Below are 20,173 nucleotides of genomic sequence, written 5' to 3' on the forward strand. Positions count from 1 at the left end.
GTAAATGCCTTTAATGATTTGAGAAAACTATTTGTAATCATAAAGAGCAAATAACACAAATAATGTAAATGCTGCATGTGCTATGTCTCTGTTAATTAAACCTAATATAATTAGTATATATTTGGGACTGCTGAGATGAGCTTGGGTAGCCTTAAAAATTCCATTGTATTGAGTTAGGTCAGGCCTGCCTCACTGAGCTACAGGGGCAGTAAAGAACTGTCCTTGTTAAATAATAATGAGCAGGAAACTAGTAAAGCTATAAATATTATAACGGTATAGAAACCCTTTAAGCAGAATTTTTCTATATGTAGTAAGCAGCATGGCCGCATTAGTATACATATTATACATTTTTATAGATAAATAGGTTACATTCAATAATTTATGCACTGTTATTGGGTAGGGATGAGCTAAATGTACAGGGTTAATCTTCCCTAAATTAAAAAAAAAGATGTAGTGTTTTTAAGAATGTATTAGGTTTTAGATGGGTTTTAGCAGGTCACAGAAGCGACCTGGCCTTGTATCAAAGATAGCCCTTCATTAGCCTCAATATTTTACTTCTGTTAAAAAAAAAGACAGTGGAAAACAGCAAAAAAAATATTAAAAAAATCTTGTGAAAAAAGTGACAGTATCCAGCTAAAAGAACATTTTTTTTAAAGCAAAGAACACTACAATGAATACATGTACAGTTTCTACTTTAAATCTGGACAATTTGGCAGCAAAAATCAATTGGGGCAAAATCACTCTGCTCAACATTAATTTCTGATGGGGTTGGTTTTTACAGCCAGATAGGTTCACCAACGTTTAGAATAATCACAAGCAGAACTCTATTTGTATAGCATGAAGTCAGAATTAATGGCGGTCAATGTTTGGGAACAATTCAAATCCAAAAAAGATTTTAGTATGCTAATGTTAACTTTACTAGTTTAAACACAATAGTTGTGGGAGGGTAAGATGTTTTGGGCGGAAAAAGAAAGGGGGCAATACATGGACTTCTCTAGTTTTGAAAAAAAATCACACAAAATCAATAGCAATTGGCTGAACAACTCCAGTCATCTCATTTATTTTGTTACTTAAAGATTGTCAATGTAGAAAAGGAGAACATGGACAAAACCAGCCTAGTAGGATCTGACTGCCTTCAGAGCAACAACTCTTCTTCAAATGTTTTCTCTTCTTCTTTGTAACAATCTGCATATGAGGGAGTGACTAGCATGGGCAGATGCTGCCAATGTTACTAATCTTGGGTGAGAACAAAAACACTCAGGTCAGGCTTTGCAACCAATCCTTTAAATGTTCACCTGAAATCTGTAATCTAGGAAATAACCGTCTATGACCTCAACATAAGATTGTTGTTTGATCCAGCTCACTATTATCTCGTGTCCATGCACTGCTAAATTGTAAATAAAAATGCACTTCTGTTTCTCATGCATGTATTTTTTCTGTAATAATAGGTTGATTTGGTGAACATTGGAAGTGCAGACATAGTTGATGGAAATCATAAGCTGATCCTTGGTTTGATCTGGAGCATTATTCTCCATTGGCAGGTGAGCTATTAACCTGTACACTGTAAGCATTACATTTTCAGATTGTTTATATTGATTGATTGGGAAAACTGCTGCTTGATCAATTTTTGTTTTTCATTAATGTTTTCTGCCTGATCTGGGGAGAATCACACAATTGAAGTCCAGGCAATCATGCCTTGAGAATGGAAAAATGTGTATACATATGTTCAAAAAAATTAAAAAAGCAACTTTCATTATGCAATTACTATTTTTACAATTTTTTTTTTTAAATGCTAAACACAACCTCTTAAGTGGTGCACATACACAATGTATCCATGCATTTGCAGCATAGGATAAAAAAAAAACTCTTTTGGTCAAATGCCAGCTGAAATGAAGTATTAACCAGTTCCACGTCATGCAGATATACTGCGGCAGAATGCCTCACCCCGGAGCGGAATCCCGTATGGGTACATCCTTTCCTTTTTCAGCCACCAGAGGGCGTGCACCCTTTGCACAGCAGGGGACCCGATGCTCATGGCCGTGTCAAGTGTCAAAAGTCTCTGATCTGTCCGTTGCAATGTCATAGTACCACCAAAAATTGCAGACCGCTGCCATTATTAGTAAAAAAAAAGCCATAAAACAAATGCCATAAAAATGCTATAAACCTTTCCCATAGTTTGCAGACACTATACCTTTTGCGCAAACCAATCAATATACGCTTATTGTGATTTTTTTTACCAAAAATATGTAGAAGAATATATATTGGCCTAAAATGATGAAGGATTTTTTTTTTCAAATGGGGATATTTATTATAGCAAAAAGTAAAAAATATATATTTTTTTGCTATTTTTTGTTTATAGCACAAAAAATAAAAACTGAAGAGGTGAGCAAATACCAACAAAAGAAGGCTCTATTTGTGGGAAAGAAAAGACGCAAATTTTGTGTCAGTTAAAGTGACACATTGCAAAATTGTAAAAAGTGTTCTGGTCAGGAAGGGGGTAAAATCGTCCAGGGCTGAAGTGGTTAAGCATACAAAACTAAGACAAAAACACTTAAAGCAATAAATGGTTTGAATCTCTGTCAGTTCAGCAAGTTTTGGACAAGATTCTATCCATGTATCCATAGATCAACTTGGGTACAACCAGTATGTCAGATTTCTAGCATGCAATTATTGCCAGCAGCTATAGCCGCTAGCAATAAATAACATATTCTCTCTAATGGGGGAAAACACAATAGCTCAGCTGGAGGGATACCCACATCAACACTGACTGTGTTGATGGGGGGATTGAATGATTTCCTTTCTGGCAACCCATGGTTGCAAAAAAGAAAAATCACATAATTTATGGCCTGCCTTACAGTTATAACATAAAAAGATTGAGCCCTGGTTTGGTGTTACTTGATATTTCATGGAGCTAAACTTCAGTTTACTTTATTCTAGCACTGGAATGTCTTTCACTAGCAAACTTCCAAAACAATCGTAGCTATATTAGAAACAATATAAAGATAACACTGCAACTTTTAAATCAAAGTACTTGTATAACAGGTTTATTTTCATTTTCTAATCTTAAAAAATAACAATTTGAATTACTAAATTTCAGAGGCAGAACATTTGGATTGTAATTGTTTATGATGTCATCTCTGAAATAATCAAAGACTGCTTCTTTCTGTAGTCGTTGTAAACAGTGCATTTTAACAAGAAAAACAACACCAATGGAAATTTGAGATAAGAAAGGAGTGATTTTTAAAAATATAGAATTTTTTTTAGATATAGTGATTAAAAAATACACTGAGCAAAATTATAAACACACCACTTTTGTGTTTGCTCCTATTTATCATGAGCTGAACTTAAAGAGATATGACTTTTTGTATGTACACAAAAGGCCAACTCTCTCAAATATTGTCTAAATCTGTGTTAGTGAGCATGTCTCCTTTGCTGAGATAATCCATTCACCTCACAAGTGTGGAATATCCAGAGTTTTATCACACAGCACAATGCCACAGATGTCACAAGTTTTGAGGGAGCGTGCAATTGGCATGCTGACTGCAGGAATGTTCACCAGAGCTGTTGCCCTTGAATTGAATGTTCATTTCTCTATCATAAGCCATCTAAAAAGGCGTTTCAGAGAATTTGACAGTACATCCAACCGGCCCCACAACCACAGGCCACAGGTAACCACACAAGCCCAGGACCTCCACTTCCAGCATCTTCACCTCCAAGATTGTCTGAGACCGGCCACCCAGACAGCTGCTGCAACAATCGGTTTTCATAACCAAAGAATTTCTGCACAAACTGTCAGAAACCGTCTCAGGGAAGCTCATCTGCATGCTTGTCATCCTCATCGGGGTCACGACCTGACTGCAGTTCATCATCGTAACTGACTTGAGTGAGCAAATGCTCACATTCGATGGTCTCTGGCACTTTAGAGAGGTGTTCTCTTCACAGATGAATCCTGGTTTTCACTGTACAGGGCAGATGGCAGACGGCATGTATGGTGTTGTGTGGGTGAGCAGATTGCTGTTGTAAACGTTGTGAATTGAGTGACCCATGGTAGCAGTGGGGTTATGGTATGGGCAGGAGTATGCTATGGGCAATGAACACAGGTGAATTTTATTGATGGCATTTTGAATGCACAGAGATACTGTGATGAGATTCTGAGGCCCATTGTTGTGCCATTCATCCATGACCATCACCTTATGTTGCAGCATGATAATGCACAGCCCCATGTTGCAAGGATCTGTACACAATTCCTGGAAGCTGAAAACATCCCAGTTCTTGCATGGCCAGCATACTCACTGGATATGTCACCCATTGAGCATGTTTGGGATGCTCTGGATCGGCATATAGTACAGCATGTAACAGTTCCTGCCAATTATCCAGCAACTTTGCACAGCCATTGAAGAGGAATGGACCAGCATTCCACAGGCCACAATCAACAACCTGATCAACTCTATTTAAAGAAGATGTGTTGCACTGCATGAGGCAAATGGTGGTCACAGCAGATATTGACTGGTTTTTGGACCCCCCCGGACTCCCCCAATACAGTAAAACTGCACATTTTAGAGTAACCTTTTATTGTGGCCAGCCTAAGGCACACATGTGCAATTATCATGCTATCTAATCTGCATCTGGATATGCCACACCTGTGAGGTGGATGGATTATCTCGGCAAAGGAGAAGTGCTCACTAACACAGATTTAGACAAATTTGTGAACAATATTTGAGAGAAATAGGCCTTTTGTGTACATAGACAAAGTCATAGATCTTTAAGTTCACCTGATGATAAATAGGGGCAAACACAAAAGTGTTGCGTATATAATTTTACTCAGTGTATATATGGATGACCTAAATTTGTAGTGAATGAGTATATTTAGGAAAACATAGGCCACTGTATAAAACATTTCAAACTGGATTTCACTGTTTTACCAACTCCGGCCATGATGTCTACTGTACATAGTATTGCCAAAGATCGCTTAGTGCTAAATTCGTGCAGTTGACAGCTCAAGGCTAACAGCACGTGAAAGTGCTATTAAGCTGAAAAATAAATATGTGATATGTTGCAATTAACACACTTTAAATGTGATGGCTGCATTATTTTCAGTTTTTTATGCGTATTTTCTTTTATTTTCAACTGGTGATCTGGCTAGTAATGTGCTTCCTGTTTTAATGTGTCTCCATTCTAGGTGGAGGAGCAATTAAGACGATTGTCAATTTGGGGATAGGTTAGTGTTAGATGCATTAGCATATTTATATGGACTTGGCTATCAAACTAAATTGGGATAAAGAGTTTACACACATGAAAAAAAAAAAAATCTGACCAGGAAGCTACAAAAATAACAGATAATGGCTAGGTAAAAATGAACCACTTAAGCCCCGGACCATTTGGCTGGCCAAAGACCAGACCACTTTTTTGCGATTCTGCACTGCGTCGATTTAACTGCCAATTGCGCGGCTGTGCGACATGGCTCCAAAACAAAATTGACGTCCTTTTTTCCCCCTAAACAGAGCTTTCTTTTGGTGGTATTTGATCACCCCAGAGGTTTTTATTTTTTGCGCAATTAAAAAAAAGTGACAAGTTTGAAAAAACACATTATTTTTTACATTTTGCTATAATAAATATCCCCCAAAAATATATAAAAAAATGTTTTCCTCGGTTTAGGCTGATACGTATTCTTCTACATATTTTTGTTAAAAAAAATTGCAATAAGCGTTTATTGATTGGTTTGGACAAAAGTTATAGCATTTACAAAATAGGGGATAGTTTTACTAGTAATGGTGACGAACAGCGATTTTTATCATGACTGCGACATTATGGCAGACGCATCAGACATTTTTGACACATTTTTGGGACCATTGTCATTTATACAGCAATTAGTGCTATACAAATGCACTGATTGCTGTGTAAATTACACTGGCAGTGAAAGGGTAAACCACTAGGTTAAGTGTGTCCTGGGTATGTTTCTAACTGTGGGGGGGGGGCGTGGCTGTGTGTGACATGTCACTGATCTCTGCTCCCGAAGACAGGGAGCAGAGATCAGTGACACTGTCACTAGGCAAGTAGGGGGGCTTGTTTACATTAGCATCTCCCCATTCGTCCTCTCCATGAGACGATCACGGGACCCGTGATCTGACTCACAGAGGTCCCAGCTGGCACGCATGCATGCTGCCGGTGGTGTGCATGCGATGGCATGGAGGCAAGTTTAAAGGGACATACAGGTACACCCATTTGCCTGTCTGTGCCATTCTGCCGACGTACATTGGCATGTGCCGGTCGGGAAGTGGTTAAGTAAAAAAATGAATGCAGCCACCAAATTTAACCCCTTCAGATCCACACTATAGCTGAATGATGTCTACAGCGTGGATCTACTTTGCCGGGAGGCCTCCCCTTCCCCGTTCCTCGCGGGGCATGCTGCAATCACCGACTTAATGAGACTCGAGTTATCACAGATCGGAGTAAGTTGTCAATCTCGGCCCTTTACCACATGATCAGCTGTCAGCCAATGACAGCTGATCACGTGATGTAAAAAAGAAGATTGATAATCATTTTTTTCTTCTCACAGTGACAGTGTGAGAGGAAAAAAATAAAAGATCACCAGCTTTTGTTAAAGGGACATCGGTCCCAAAGAGAAAGAGGTGAAGCTGCCTCATCTGTGCCCACCAGTACCGCCTGCCAGTGCCACCTGCCAGTGCCCACAATGCCACAAATCAGTGTCCACACTGCCAAAAATCAGTGCCCAACAGTACATAAATGTGTCACTTATCAATGCCTGCCAGTGCCATCTATCAATAACCACCAGTGATGCCAATCAGTGCCTCATCAGTGCCACCTAGCACTTCTGCCTATCAGTGTCACCTACCAGTGCCAATCAGTGCACATCACTGCCATCCATCAGTGCCCATTATTAACACCCATCAGTGCCAACTATCAGTGCCACCTATAAGTGCCACTTATCAATGCCCATCAGTGCCACCTATCAGTGCCACCTCTCGGTATCCACCAATGCCACCTATCAGTGTCCACAAGTCCCACCTAATCAGTGAGTGCCACCTATCAATGTTCATCAGTGCCACCTATGAGTGCCACCTCTCAGTATCCACCAATGCCACCCATCAGTGCCCACAAGTCCCACCTAATCAGTGTCACCCAGTACCGCTTATTAGTGCCCATCTGTGCCGCCTTATTAGTGTCCATCAATGCAGCCTATTGGTGCCCATCAGTGTAACCTCATCAGCATACATCAATGAAGGAGAAAAATTACCTGTTTGCTAAATTTATTAATACATTTTTTTTTTGTATTGTATTTTTGTTTTGTATTTTTTTTATTTCAGTCTTTTTTAATTTTTCTTTTAACAAAAAAAAAAAAAAAAACCAGAGGTGATCAAATATCACCAAAAGAAAGCTTTATTTGTGGGAAAAAATATAACAATTTCATTTGGGAACAGTGTATGACTGCACAATTGTCATTCAAAGAGTGACAGCGCTAAAAGCTGAAAATTGGTCTGGACAGGAGGGGGGTTTAGGTGTTCAGTAAACAAGTGGTTAAGAATATGTAGGCTGAATATAATACATTTTTGCATTTAGGTTTATTACCAGTTTAAGTAGTGCAAAGATAGGACTTTTTGGGTTGTTTTCTAGTCTTACTGTGTTCATGATACAATCTTTTTACTGTAAAATAGGTTTGATAACAAAAGTAAATATAATGGAAGATCAGATTGTAAATCTTTTTGTTTATGCATGGCTTCATAATTATATACCATATTCCAGATGTTGACAGTACAGCATAAGTTATGAAAGTTATTATAGACATTAGGATGGAAATTACGCAGAGTCGCAAAGGAATTAAAGTGTGGTAAGCAGATGTAAGATTGCACTATAAACAGTAGTCCTTGCTTTGAAATCAATAGATCATTTTAAGAGAAAAGGAAGTTTGTTCTTGTTTGCAAATGAGTATATTTTTCAGTATTTGCGCATCCCTAGCTGTTAATTAATGTTTGAACCCAGCATGCCTATATGGGGGATGAATTTACCTCTAAGCAGTAGAACATTGTTTTTTCCATTAGGCTTATTTTCTCCTCTTCCAGTTTTTTTTTTGCTTATATGGATGTTCTCTGAAATGGATCCCTTAATGTGACACTGCCACGAGGGATGTATGGGGACTGCCATTGCATTACAGTATTTTCTGTACTTTCTGTAAAATGTTCTTAACCTAAAATTAACTAAAATAAACAAATTCAGCCATCACATTTAAAGACTGTAAGCTGCAATATATTAACTTTTTGCTTTTGTGTTAAGATATCCTAAAGACGGTTTTCACACCAAGCCGCCCTGGGCATCGGCGGTAAAGTGGAGCTATTATTAGCGCCACTTTACCATCATTTTAGGGGTGCTATTTCGGGGCGGTTTTAACCCCCTGCTAGTGGCCGAAAAGGGGCTAAATCCACCTGCAAAGCGCTGTTGCTGTGTCGTTTTTATGGTGGTATCGTAGCACGGCCCATTGATTTCAATGAGGAGCAGCGGTGGAGGAGCGGTGGAGAAGCGGTGGAGGAGCGGTGAAGGAGCGGTGAGTTCACCGCTCCTTTACCACTCCAAAGAAGCTGCTGACAGGACTTTTTCTGATACCCTGCCAGCGCTCCAAGGGCTTTCACACTGTAGTGATTGGAGACACTTTTTTCAAGCGCTATTTTTGGCACTGTAGCGCCTGAAAAACGCTGGCAGTGTGAAAGGGGTCTTAAGCTCTTTTGAGTCACAAACAAGTAAGTATTCCAGAATTCCTAATTTCTATACCTGTGCTAGGGTAGTGAAAGCAAAAAATTCAAAGCTTCAGTATTGCAGTCAAAGAATTGGCATTTTCAAAAGCATATCAATGGCGCATTTCATGACTCTCACATGACAGAGTCCCTTTAAGGAAGAGATAAGGAGGTTGAGTGACCCAAAAGGGAGCCCATTTAAAATACTTTTTTAACGGGGCTACTACATAAGCATGCAAAATCTTACTTGTGGCCATTGGAATAACATACATGATGTTGCCCACCATCACAGCACTGGTGCCCTTCACCCACTTGCTGTCAGTGCACTGCTGTAATAGTCACCACCCTTACCTCATGCTCAGCAAGCATGATCCTCACTTTTCACCACTGCATTAGCATGCACCTTTTTACTCTCTGTCCCTCAACTGACACACATTTATGTATTTATCCTGTTTAATAAATGGGAACACCTTTGCTAGTTAAAAAAAAAGCCTGAAGAAAACGTATGTTTGTCAGACTGCGCCTGCGTGTCAAACTGCTATCTTATTTCTGTGTCCAGCTTTATTTTCCAGACATCAGTTCTAATACCTGTCCATGTTAAGATAATTACTCAGATAGCTCTGCTTGAAGAAGAACACATGCTTTCTTATCTTATCTCTTAACTCTCACTTTTCACAGATTAGCATTAGGGCACACAGTGCATTATGAGTAAATGCTACATCCTCAGACAATGGATTAATATCTTTTCTGAACATTCCTTTTTAATAGCTGTGAATTTATTTTATTTTATTCTACTTTACATTAAATCCTGATAATCTAGGTGATACAGAAATAATGTAGTCCAGGAGTGGGTTGATTATTTACTAGCTATGCCTGTTGATTAAATATTTATCTTGATACGCAGTTTTAAACACTGATGAGTGTACTCCTTGTTTAGGTGAAGAATGTAATGAAAGACATTATGGCTGACTTGCAGCAGACGAACAGTGAAAAGATCTTACTTAGCTGGGTTCGCCAATCAACTCGCAATTACCCACAGGTCAACGTTCTCAATTTCACCAGCAGTTGGTCTGATGGATTGGCTTTTAATGCACTCATCCACAGTCACAGGTAAGGGTGAAAAAATGTAGACTTTAACCAATGTTCCATTCAACCTTGTATCACTATTACCTTTATTGATCATTGTGCATGTCAGGGAGTAGGCTTAGTGTAAACAAGTTCAGCATCTGTTGAATTGTATTTACTATGCAAAATAGATTTTTAATTCACTATTTTACATTTGAGGGCATTCCACTGAACAAGTACTGGTGACTCTGGTCTCATGTATGCATATCTTAGTTGTTTAATATATTACAGTGCCACCAGTTTGTTCCGTGCATTATAGAATAAAGGGAGACGGTACTATTGCAATACAGTTAAATCCAAAAGTGTTCAGAGGGTCATGCGCATGAGAACTTACAAAACAGAAGGAGGGACAAGTGTTACAAAAGTAGTAACTATGAAGGGCGAGTTTATGGAGAGAGTAAAAGTACAGTTTTTAGGTGGAGGCTTGATAGCCTTACCTAAAGAGATGAGTTTTCAGAGATTTTCTAAAGGTAGACAGAGTAGGAGATAGATGGACAGATTTACCTTAGGGATTCCAAAGGATGGGAAAGGCTTTAGGGAAATCCTTTAGGTGAGGATTGTAGGACGTGATGAGAGAGCTAGAGAGCATTGAGTCTTGGGAGTAGCAGAGAGGAACGTTTCAGTGATATTTTGAGACAAGATTGGAGATGGAGAGGCAAAGCTGTGAATGACTTATATTACGTATACTGTTGTTAGCATTTTAACCACCTTCAGACCGGACCATTTTGCTGGTCAATGACCAGAGGTCTTTTTACAATTTGGCACTGTGCTGCTTTAACTGGTAATTGCGCGGTCATGCAATGTTGTACCCAAACAAAATTTGCGTCCTTTTCTTCCCACAAATAGAGCTTTCTTTTGATGGTATTTGATTGCCTCTGCGATTTTTATTTTTTGCAATATAAACGTAAAAAGACCGCAAATTTTGAAAAAAAAATGATATTTTCTACTTTTTGTTATTAGAAAAATCCAATAAACTCAATTTTAGTCATACATTTAGGCCAAAATTTATTCAGCCACATGTCTTTGGTAAAAAAAAAAAGTCAATAACTGTATATTTATTGGTTTGCGCAAAAGTTGTCACATCTACAAACTAAGGTACGTTTTCTGGAATTTACGCAGCTTTTAGTTTACGACTGCCTATCTCATTTCTTGAGGTGCTAAAATGGCAGGGCAGTACAAAACCCCCCCAAATGACCCCATTTTGGAAAGTAGACCCCCTAAGGAAATTGATAAGTGGCATGTTGAGCCCATTGAATATTTTATTTTTTTGCCTCAAGCGATTTTTTTACACAAAGTTGTCACTAAATTATATATTGCTCACACATGCTATGGGCATATGTGAAATGACACCCCAAAATAAATTCTACTAATTCTACGGGGATACCACATATGTGGGACTTTTTGGGAGCCTAGCCGCATACGGGGCCCCGAAAACCAAGCACCGCCTTCAGACTTTCTAAGGGCGTTACAGTTTTGAAGGCCATAAAATGCCAAGATGGCACAAACCCCCCCCCCAAATGACCCCATTTTGGAAAGTAGACACCCCTAAATTTAGGGGTACACTAGTGAGACTAGGTAATAAATGGCGGGTGCCCTGAAACTATAAAAAAATAACTAACCAACCAGCATCACCTGTAACAGTTATATGGTGATCACTGGTGGGCAATCAGGGGTCTTTATGCGGTAGTATATGGGGGTCCCTGGCGCTATAAAAAGCTGCAGCGAACCTAAATACCTACCTGCCTAACTAGCGTCACCTGTGACACTAATACAGCGATCAGAAAAATTATCGCTTATTAGGCTGGGTTCACACTGGAGCGATGCGGGAACGCCACGAATCCGTGGCGGGTTCCCGCATCGCATGCCTCCCGGCGGCAGTTCACACTGCCCTATGCGAACTGCTGGGAGTGTCAGTGAAATGTTAATGACACCCCCAGATCAGTTCGCATATCGCAGTGCGATCTGCAAACTCGGATCGCATGGTGTGAACACCCATGCGATCCGATTCTGCTGCGGACCAAAAAAAGGGTCCCGTGCGAATTTGCGGCGGGTGCGGCACGAATTCAGCCATACTATCTGTATGGCTGAACTCGAATCGCACAGAGATCAGATGTGATTTGCACTGCAGTGCGGTGCGAATCACATCCGTTCTCATAAGCTGCAATGTGAACCCAGCCTTAGTGACACTGGCGACGGGGGGTGATCACGGGGTTAAACCTTTATTGGGGGGGTTAGGGGGGTACATTAGAACTAAAGGGGGCTAACCCTAACTGCCCTAACAGTTATTACAGTCACATTACAGTCACAAATGACACCAATTAAAAAAAAAATGCAATTGGTGTCACGGTGACTGGGGGGGGGGGGCAGGGGTAATTGGGGGGGTGATCGGGGGTGAAGGGGGGGTGTGAGTGTGCCTGGCATGTTCTACTGTGTAGTGTCGTGTTGGTGCAACTCACCGATCCTCTCTCCTCGGTGCCGGAACGAAAAATACTGACACGGAGGAGAGATTACATCACTTCCTCTCCTGTGGTTACATTACAGGAGAGGAAGTGATGTCACGGAGCATTTCCATTCGTCGGGAGCGATCGCGAGGGGGTGGCCATGAATGAATGGCCGCCCCCTCATCCCGGATCGCTCCCAAATGAATACCGACCACTGCAGGCACCGGGGGGGGCCCGATCGGGCCCCCCACCCGCGGGAAGGCAGGGACGTATATATACGCCCATATGCCTGCCCGTGCCATTCTGTCGACGTATATCGTCGTGCGGCGGTCGGCAAGTGGTTAAGTTCTATTTTTGGGCAGTCAGTAAAGGGATTGGCAGAGTGGGGTGGTAGATCCTGAGTGATTGGTAAGGTAAATTGGTGGATGAGCCTGACAGCAGTATTCAGAATAGACCAAAGGGGGGAAACCTGTGTAGAGATAGGCCAGTAAGGAAAGAGTTGCAATAGTTGGGGGAAGAGATGACAGGGAATGAATGAGTATCTTAGTGGTTTTGTTGTTTAAAAGGTCATGTATTTTGGAAATGTGCCAGAGGTGAAGTCTGCAGTATTTGGACAGTGACCTAGCTTCCTGATGTGAGGGGAGCCACTGATAGTTGAGCCATTGATCTTGATTGAAAATTAGACTGAGGGAACATGAGAGGATACTATGGGCTTTGTTTTGGAAAGAGTGAGTTTAAGGAACTAGTATAACATTTATACAACATCTCAATTCGTAATTTAGTGATGCGTGAGGACATAGAAGCGTTGAGCTGAGATACATTTGGGTGTTGTCAGCATATGGTGATTTGGTGTTGTAAGCCATGCAAAGTCATTAACTGAGCAAGGAGGAGTAGATAGAGAATACAAGGGATTGGAAGACAAAGCCTTGGAGGACAACCATGCAAACAGGAAGAGGAGAGTAGGAGATTGAGTTTTGGTTGACACTGAAGTTTCAGTAGCATAGATAGGAGATCTAATAATGAAAAGAATTTTAGGGGCAAAGGGTGTGGAGTTTTTGAGGAAGAGTAGATTGTCAAATGTATCAAAGGCAACAGAAAGGTCTAAGAGTGTTAGTACAGAGTAAGAAGTGGTGGCCATTAATTTTAGCAGTTATTAAATCAATAATGATTTTTAGTAGGACATTTTCTGTGGAGTGTTGAAGTAAAAAAATCAGACTGTAGGGAGCTGAGAAGACATTAGTAGTGAGGTGGTGAATCAAGCATTCTGGAAGTGTAGAGGTCAGCAGGAGCAGGGAGACAGGGAGATGGGTCTTAAGTTGGTCAGACTGGTGATGTCCAGCAAGGGCTTTTTTTGAAGTTAGAAATAGTAGTTAATATGTAAATTTTATGAGCATGTGTCAATTGATTTAATAGATCATATAGAAGTATTTACGGTAATTCATATAAAATATTTATTTTGTTATAGGGCTTAATCATTCTAATACTTTTAATATTTTAGCCATTATAGAAGTTTTTCCCAATTTCTAATAAAGGTAAACAGATATTCAGAATACTTATATCAACAATTATTCATACAGCAACAACACTACCTATCTCCTCCTTTCATTCTTTTGTTTGTTATTTGAAAACGTATCATAAACACTGCTCTGATAAAAAAAGTATCCATCAAGAAAAGAGGACATCTTGAAAAGGTCATTCTCTGGAGTCTGGATATTGATATAGCCAAATACTGACCTTTGCACAAACTGGCCTAGTGGGCATTTGCTGTTTTTGATTTAGAAGGATAGCTGACTACAAAACATGAAAATAGTTCACAAAATGTAATGTCCTTTTTTATACTAAAATATAGTAACTATAGCAACACATTATAGTACTATTTACATTAGTCCTTTAGGAGTGAATTTTAAAAGCACAATATTGTACTATAATACACACACACATATATATATATATATATATATATATATATATATATATATATATATATATATATATATATATATATATATATATATATATATATATATATATATATATATATATATATGTATGTATATATATATATATATATATATATATATATATATATGTGTATATATATATATATATATATATATATATATGCATAAACAATCATGTAAAGATAGATAGATAGATAATGGGGTGACTCTGTCCTCCCCCCATGCCCCCCCCCCTTTTTTTTTTTTTTTTTTGTGTGACTTCTGATGTTTTTGGTTCCATATTTCTGCCTGAATGGGGATATGCACTGCACATGGAGGGCTGACAGGTGGGGGGGACCGGGGCCCCGGCCGTCGGGGGGTGGCCTCCCTGGGGTTTTTTTTTTTTCTCCCTTCTTCGCGCTCCATGCGCCATTTGGGGAGGCCGAGCGTAACCGCCCCCCCCCCCCCGGTGGGGGCCCCGGCCCCCTCCAAGCAGCTCAGGGGTATGATGTATCATATATAGTGGATGCTAGGCTCTGCAGAACAGCATACCGTTTGTTCCTATAGCAGCAGATTACTAGTTGACCTTACGTCTTGGCTTTTTCAAGCACATGAGTCCGGAGCGCTCACCAGGTCCCTTAGCACCCCTGACTATTCGTTTTGATACACTAATGATGTACTAAATTGCTAATCCGTAGTATCGATGCTATAAGCAGAATTTACTGTATGCTGTCTGTGTGTCGCAGAGCACTGTGTCTGGCTTTCCCTTTGGTTTTTCGATTATGTTATCTTATGCAAGGGTTTATACTGTTCAGTTGTTCTACCCAGTTCATTGTTTTAACAGCTTATTGGTTCCTCGGGGAGGTTGTACCCGACACATTAAGGCCGCCTTTCGGTCAGCCCCATACCCTCACCAGGAAACCGATTTGGATTTTTGTGCCCCCACTCAGTACTGGCTCATGATCACAGATCGCCCTCTCCGATGTTGGAGCGTTCGCTCCCCCTAGGGTTTACGTCCACCCTACAGCTGCCCCCACGGGCCCTAGCTGACATCCCGGCCCAGTTTTCTTTCTAGGTGGACAGGAAACCTCCACGTCCACCTCCGGTAGTTCTGTCCACAGACTTTGTCTGTGCCCTATTGGACCTGTCATACACTATCTATTCCCACCCCACCCAGCCCCCCCCCACCCCCCCTCTTTTTTCTCTTCAACCTCCCCTACGCCCCCCCTTCTGTCTGCCCGCCTCTCACCCCTCTTCTTCTTTCGGGGCGGGGGTGCCCCCCCCTGCCGATCTGCCGGCTGTTCCGCCGACCACCCGTGCGCCATACGAGCCTGCTGCTAGGTCGGTCGGACCTGTAGGTGGTCTGCCGGCTGGCTGGCTCCTTGACGTTGTTAACTCATAGGCTTTTATTCCCTGGTTTAGCATACTATCCTCTCTGACAATGCAAAAGCAACTAACTCTAAAATGCCTATCGCTAAATGTTAAAGGTTTAAACCTCCCAGAGAAGAGGTCTCAGGTTCTAACTGCTTTGACAAAACATAGGGCTCACTTTCTATTCTTGCAGGAAACCCACTTCCGTACTGATGCTGTACCCAAACTAGCTAATCACATTTACAACAGGTCGCTGCACTCCACCAACTCCGATGCCAAAACAAAAGGGGTTTCGATCCTTATTGCCAAACACGCTGATTTTCAACTTAAAGAGTCCAAAGTGGATCCGGGGGGGAGATTTCTCTTTATTAAGGGTATATATGCATCTAAGCCAATTACGCTGGCTAATATTTACTGCCCCAACGAACGTCAGCAATCCTTCCTCAGAACGATCTGCGACGAGTTAGCGTCCTTTCAGGAGGGCGTAGTTATACTGGGGGGGGACTTTAACACCCCAATGAATCCCCTTCTAGACTCCTCCACTGGGACGTCATCCCTACCCTACCGTGCGCTACGCCAAATTAAATTGCAACTCCAATCCCTGACCTTACACGATTCCTGGCGAACCTTATTCCCCACTGTTAAGGACTATACTTTTTTCTCCGCACCGCACCAAAAGTACTCCAGGCTGGATTACTTTTTCTTATCTCAACGTGACCTGACCTACCTCTCCCAAGCATCTATAGAACCGATGTTTCTATCGGATCACCATCCCATTACGATGACTCTCACTTTCGCGGACACGACTCCCAAGTCCAAGATGTGGAGACTGAACCCCTCCCTCTTGAAAGACCCGGCGACTCTCCAACAAATACGTTCCCGAACTCAACTCTACTTTAAAGAAAACCTATCCCCTGACATATCGCCTCTTACCCTCTGGGAAGCCCACAAATGTGTCCTCAGGGGGGTACTTATATCGCTTGCAACCGCCTCGAAAAGGAGGAGTCAGGAACGGATTAACTCCCTTATTGCACAAGTCCAAAAACTTGAGAGAGCGCACAAGCGGACCACCTCCCTACTGACACTCCAGGACCTCATCCAAACCCGCTCCACGCTTCTAGATGAGTTGGGGAAACGCACCAGGAGACGATACGTCCTAGGTCAAAAAATTTTCTACGAACATGGAAATAAAAGCGGGAGACTACTGGCCCGCACGGTCCAGGCAGCCAAATCCCAGACAACTATACACCAGATACGGGACAGCAAGGGCAATGTGTTCGCTAAAAGCACGGACATTGCCAAACAATTTGAACTCTTTTACTCTAAATTGTACAATTTGCAGAGAGACAGGACAGAGACGCATACTATAGGGGACCGTAGTGACAAAATCGCAGACTTCCTTTCCCAATACTGCCCGAAATCGATCACGCCTCAACAGGCGCAAGCCTTAGAACTCCCTCTCTCTTCAGAGGAACTTTTATTAGCAATTAAACAAATGAAAGTGGGTAAAAGCCCGGGCCCGGATGGCTTACCTCTTATATACTACAAAACCTTCACAGACGAACTGACGCCCCCCCTCTTGCGGGCACTTAACACTCTAGCAGACCCCAACACCCCTCCAGGCCGTATGCTGGAGGCACACATAACAGTCATTCCCAAATCCGGCAAGGACCCAACGCAGGTATCCAACTACAGGCCCATTTCGCTACTTAATGTAGACATTAAACTCTATGCAAAGATGCTCACCAATAGACTACTCCCCCTCATTCCTGGCCTCATTTCTACGGACCAGGTAGGCTTCATCCCCGGCAGGGAGGCTAGGGATAATACCATCCGTACACTGAACCTACACCACTGGTTTACCTCCACCCTATCCCACGGGTTTTTTTTGTCCCTTGATGCGGAGAAGGCGTTCGACAGGGTGGCTTGGGACTATATGCGGGCAGTACTGAAGGGAGTTGGACTCCTACCACGTATGTGCACTCATATTGATGCCTTGTATGCGAATCCTTCTGCCAAAGTGAAAGTCAACGGCCTCCTGTCGGGCGCCTTCTCCATCAGCAACGGGACGCGACAGGGCTGCCCCCTGTGGCCCTTAATCTTTGTCCTGACACTTGAACCTCTACTCAACAGACTGAGAGCCAACCCTGATATAAAAGGTTGTGTGGTGGGCGATAGAGAGTTCAAGGTAGCAGCTTATGCGGATGATATTTTACTGTCACTGCAGTCCCCACGCACATCCTTGCCTAATCTCCTCAGTGATTTGAAACAGTTCGGTGAATTGTCAAACTTAAAGATTAATTACTCAAAATCATACGCCCTAAATGTCTCACTTCCCCCGCAAGAAGCTATTCACTGTCAAGACTCCTTCCCTTTTAGATGGCAGATGGATAGCATCCCTTATCTGGGTATCCACATCACAAAGAAAACTTCTGACCTATATAAACAAAATTTTCTACCCGCGCTTTCCAAAATCCAAACGGAACTAGCAGATTGGGCCAATTTAAATGTCTCCTGGTTCGGCAGGGCGGCACTGATAAAGATGATGATCCTCCCCCGGCTCTTATACCTGATGCAAACCATCCCGATTCACCTCCCTCCTTCCTTTTTTGCAATGTATAAAAAGTCCTGTACTCAGTTTATCTGGAAGAACTCGATCCCGCGTATCAAATACTCCCGCCTAACTCGGGTTAAAACAGGGGGGGGGATTGGCCTCCCTGACCTTTCCAAATATTATTTAGCCTGCCACCTAACCCGAGTGGTTGACTGGCGGATCCACAAGGACAGAAAGGCATGGCTTGCTCTGGAACAGTATTTTACTGACAGAGTGCTCCACTCCCTCCCCTGGATTGCCCCGACCCATTGGAACCAGGCTATTAAGATACACCCCTTTATCTTTCCTACTCTGGTGGCCTTCAACCTAGCTTTACGTGTATACAAAATCTCCTCGCGACCAGGACCCATGACACCCTTACGCAACAACCCGGAGTTCAGCCCGGGAGAAGGCACTACATTTTTAAGCAGAGAGTGGCCTCACGCGGAGGTTTTAGCACACCACTGCTTTCACAAAAATAGACCACGCTCCTATGAAAACCTAGTGGCACTCTCCCCGACCCAAAGCTTCCCATTCTGGACGTACAGACAACTAAGTCACTTCCTCGCCTCAGTGCAGCCATCGACCACGTGGTCCAGACAACTTCTCCCATTTGAGCGCCTTTGCACGAGTACCACCCCTTTGCGACACTTAATATCGAGCATATATGTACTTCTGCATGATGAGTCGGACCAGGCACTAAGGACTCCCTCGCGCAGCTCTTGGGAAAAGGATCTGCAGGTCCACCTTACCAACGAACAATGGGAGGACATATTTACTTACGTCCATAAAGGCTCGATGAACGTGGCTATCCAAGAAAATGGGTACAAGATCGCCACCAAATGGTACAGGACCCCTGCTAGACTACACAAATTTTCCCCTACGACTCCCAACACATGCTGGAGATGCCAGACAGCGATAGGTTCAATGATTCATATATGGTGGGAATGCCCCTTGATACAACCCTTCTGGCAGGAAGTCCACTCCATTATCGCACGAGTTACCACCTACACCTTAGACTATAACCCCGCGCAATATCTCCTCCACCTTACGACTCTACCCAAACGGACCTATCTTAAATCGTTAGCCATGCATATGGTTAACGCGGCCAGGCTGTGTATTCCAACACACTGGCGATCTACCAACATTCCCTCCATTAGGGAATGGCTGACCAGAGTCGCTAAGATAGAGGAGATGGAAGAGCTGATATACACCACTCAAGATCGACTACAGAAATTCTCGATCATCTGGGCATGTTGGAAACATTTCCAAACCACAGACCAATACAAGACATTCTTCCCACTACATGTATAAACCAGGGAGGCGCTTGGTCGGCGGGGGCTGGGGGGGACACCTACCCGCCCCTTTTTCCTCTGCCTTCCCCTATACCCTTACTCTCTCTGTCCCTTTACCCCCCTCCCCTCAATCCTTTACCCCCCCACATTCTCCCAGTCAGACATTGAACATTCTATTCTATAGGACTGCAACAAAGCAGTCGTTTGCTCTCCCACTCGGTCACGAGTGCCGGGAACTACGTTACCCCACACATCCTAGCGGGACCGGAGGATGCCAGTCCTGCGGGCTAGGTACTCAGGCCCAACACTACCTGGCACGACTTGAGTACGCCTCTTTAAATGATTGGTTCCCATTAGTTATGTGTCTGCTAACAAGTTGTGCCTCTGTATAGCACTGTCCTATTAGTCACGACCAATGTAAAAGTGTAATAGCGTTATCTGTATTACGAGTAGATAGGATCGTGACAGCACTTTGTGTTTATGATGTTTTTCTGACTTGCACAGTTGTATGTCTTGCATTTTTTTTCAATAAAATCTTTTATGGAAAAAAAAAAAAAGATAATGGGGTGACAATTTACAAGCCAGTACAGGGGGAGTTGCAACCCCCAATGTCACCAAAGAACCATGTATAATATTTAGTATATGTAATGCTACAAAAAACGTC

General features: G+C 42.3%; 1 protein-coding gene across 5 annotated transcripts in view; it reads left to right on the top strand.

The window, feature by feature from the left end:
* Positions 1 to 20,173, top strand: part of DMD (dystrophin) — a 3,436,004-nt gene that overhangs the window by 823,734 nt on the left and 2,592,097 nt on the right. For all 5 annotated transcript variants that reach the window (XM_077482558.1, XM_077482560.1, XM_077482557.1 and 2 more), the window contains exons 5-6: positions 1,449 to 1,541; positions 9,682 to 9,854. In XM_077482558.1, coding sequence (XP_077338684.1) covers positions 1,449 to 1,541; positions 9,682 to 9,854 — 266 coding nt within the window. The remainder of the gene's footprint in view (positions 1 to 1,448; positions 1,542 to 9,681; positions 9,855 to 20,173) is intronic.

This window comes from Lithobates pipiens, unplaced genomic scaffold (genome assembly GCF_037356315.1).
Source record: "Lithobates pipiens isolate NorthernLeopardFrog02 unplaced genomic scaffold, aLitPip1_a1.2 Scaffold_16, whole genome shotgun sequence".
NCBI lineage: Eukaryota > Metazoa > Chordata > Amphibia > Anura > Ranidae > Lithobates > Lithobates pipiens.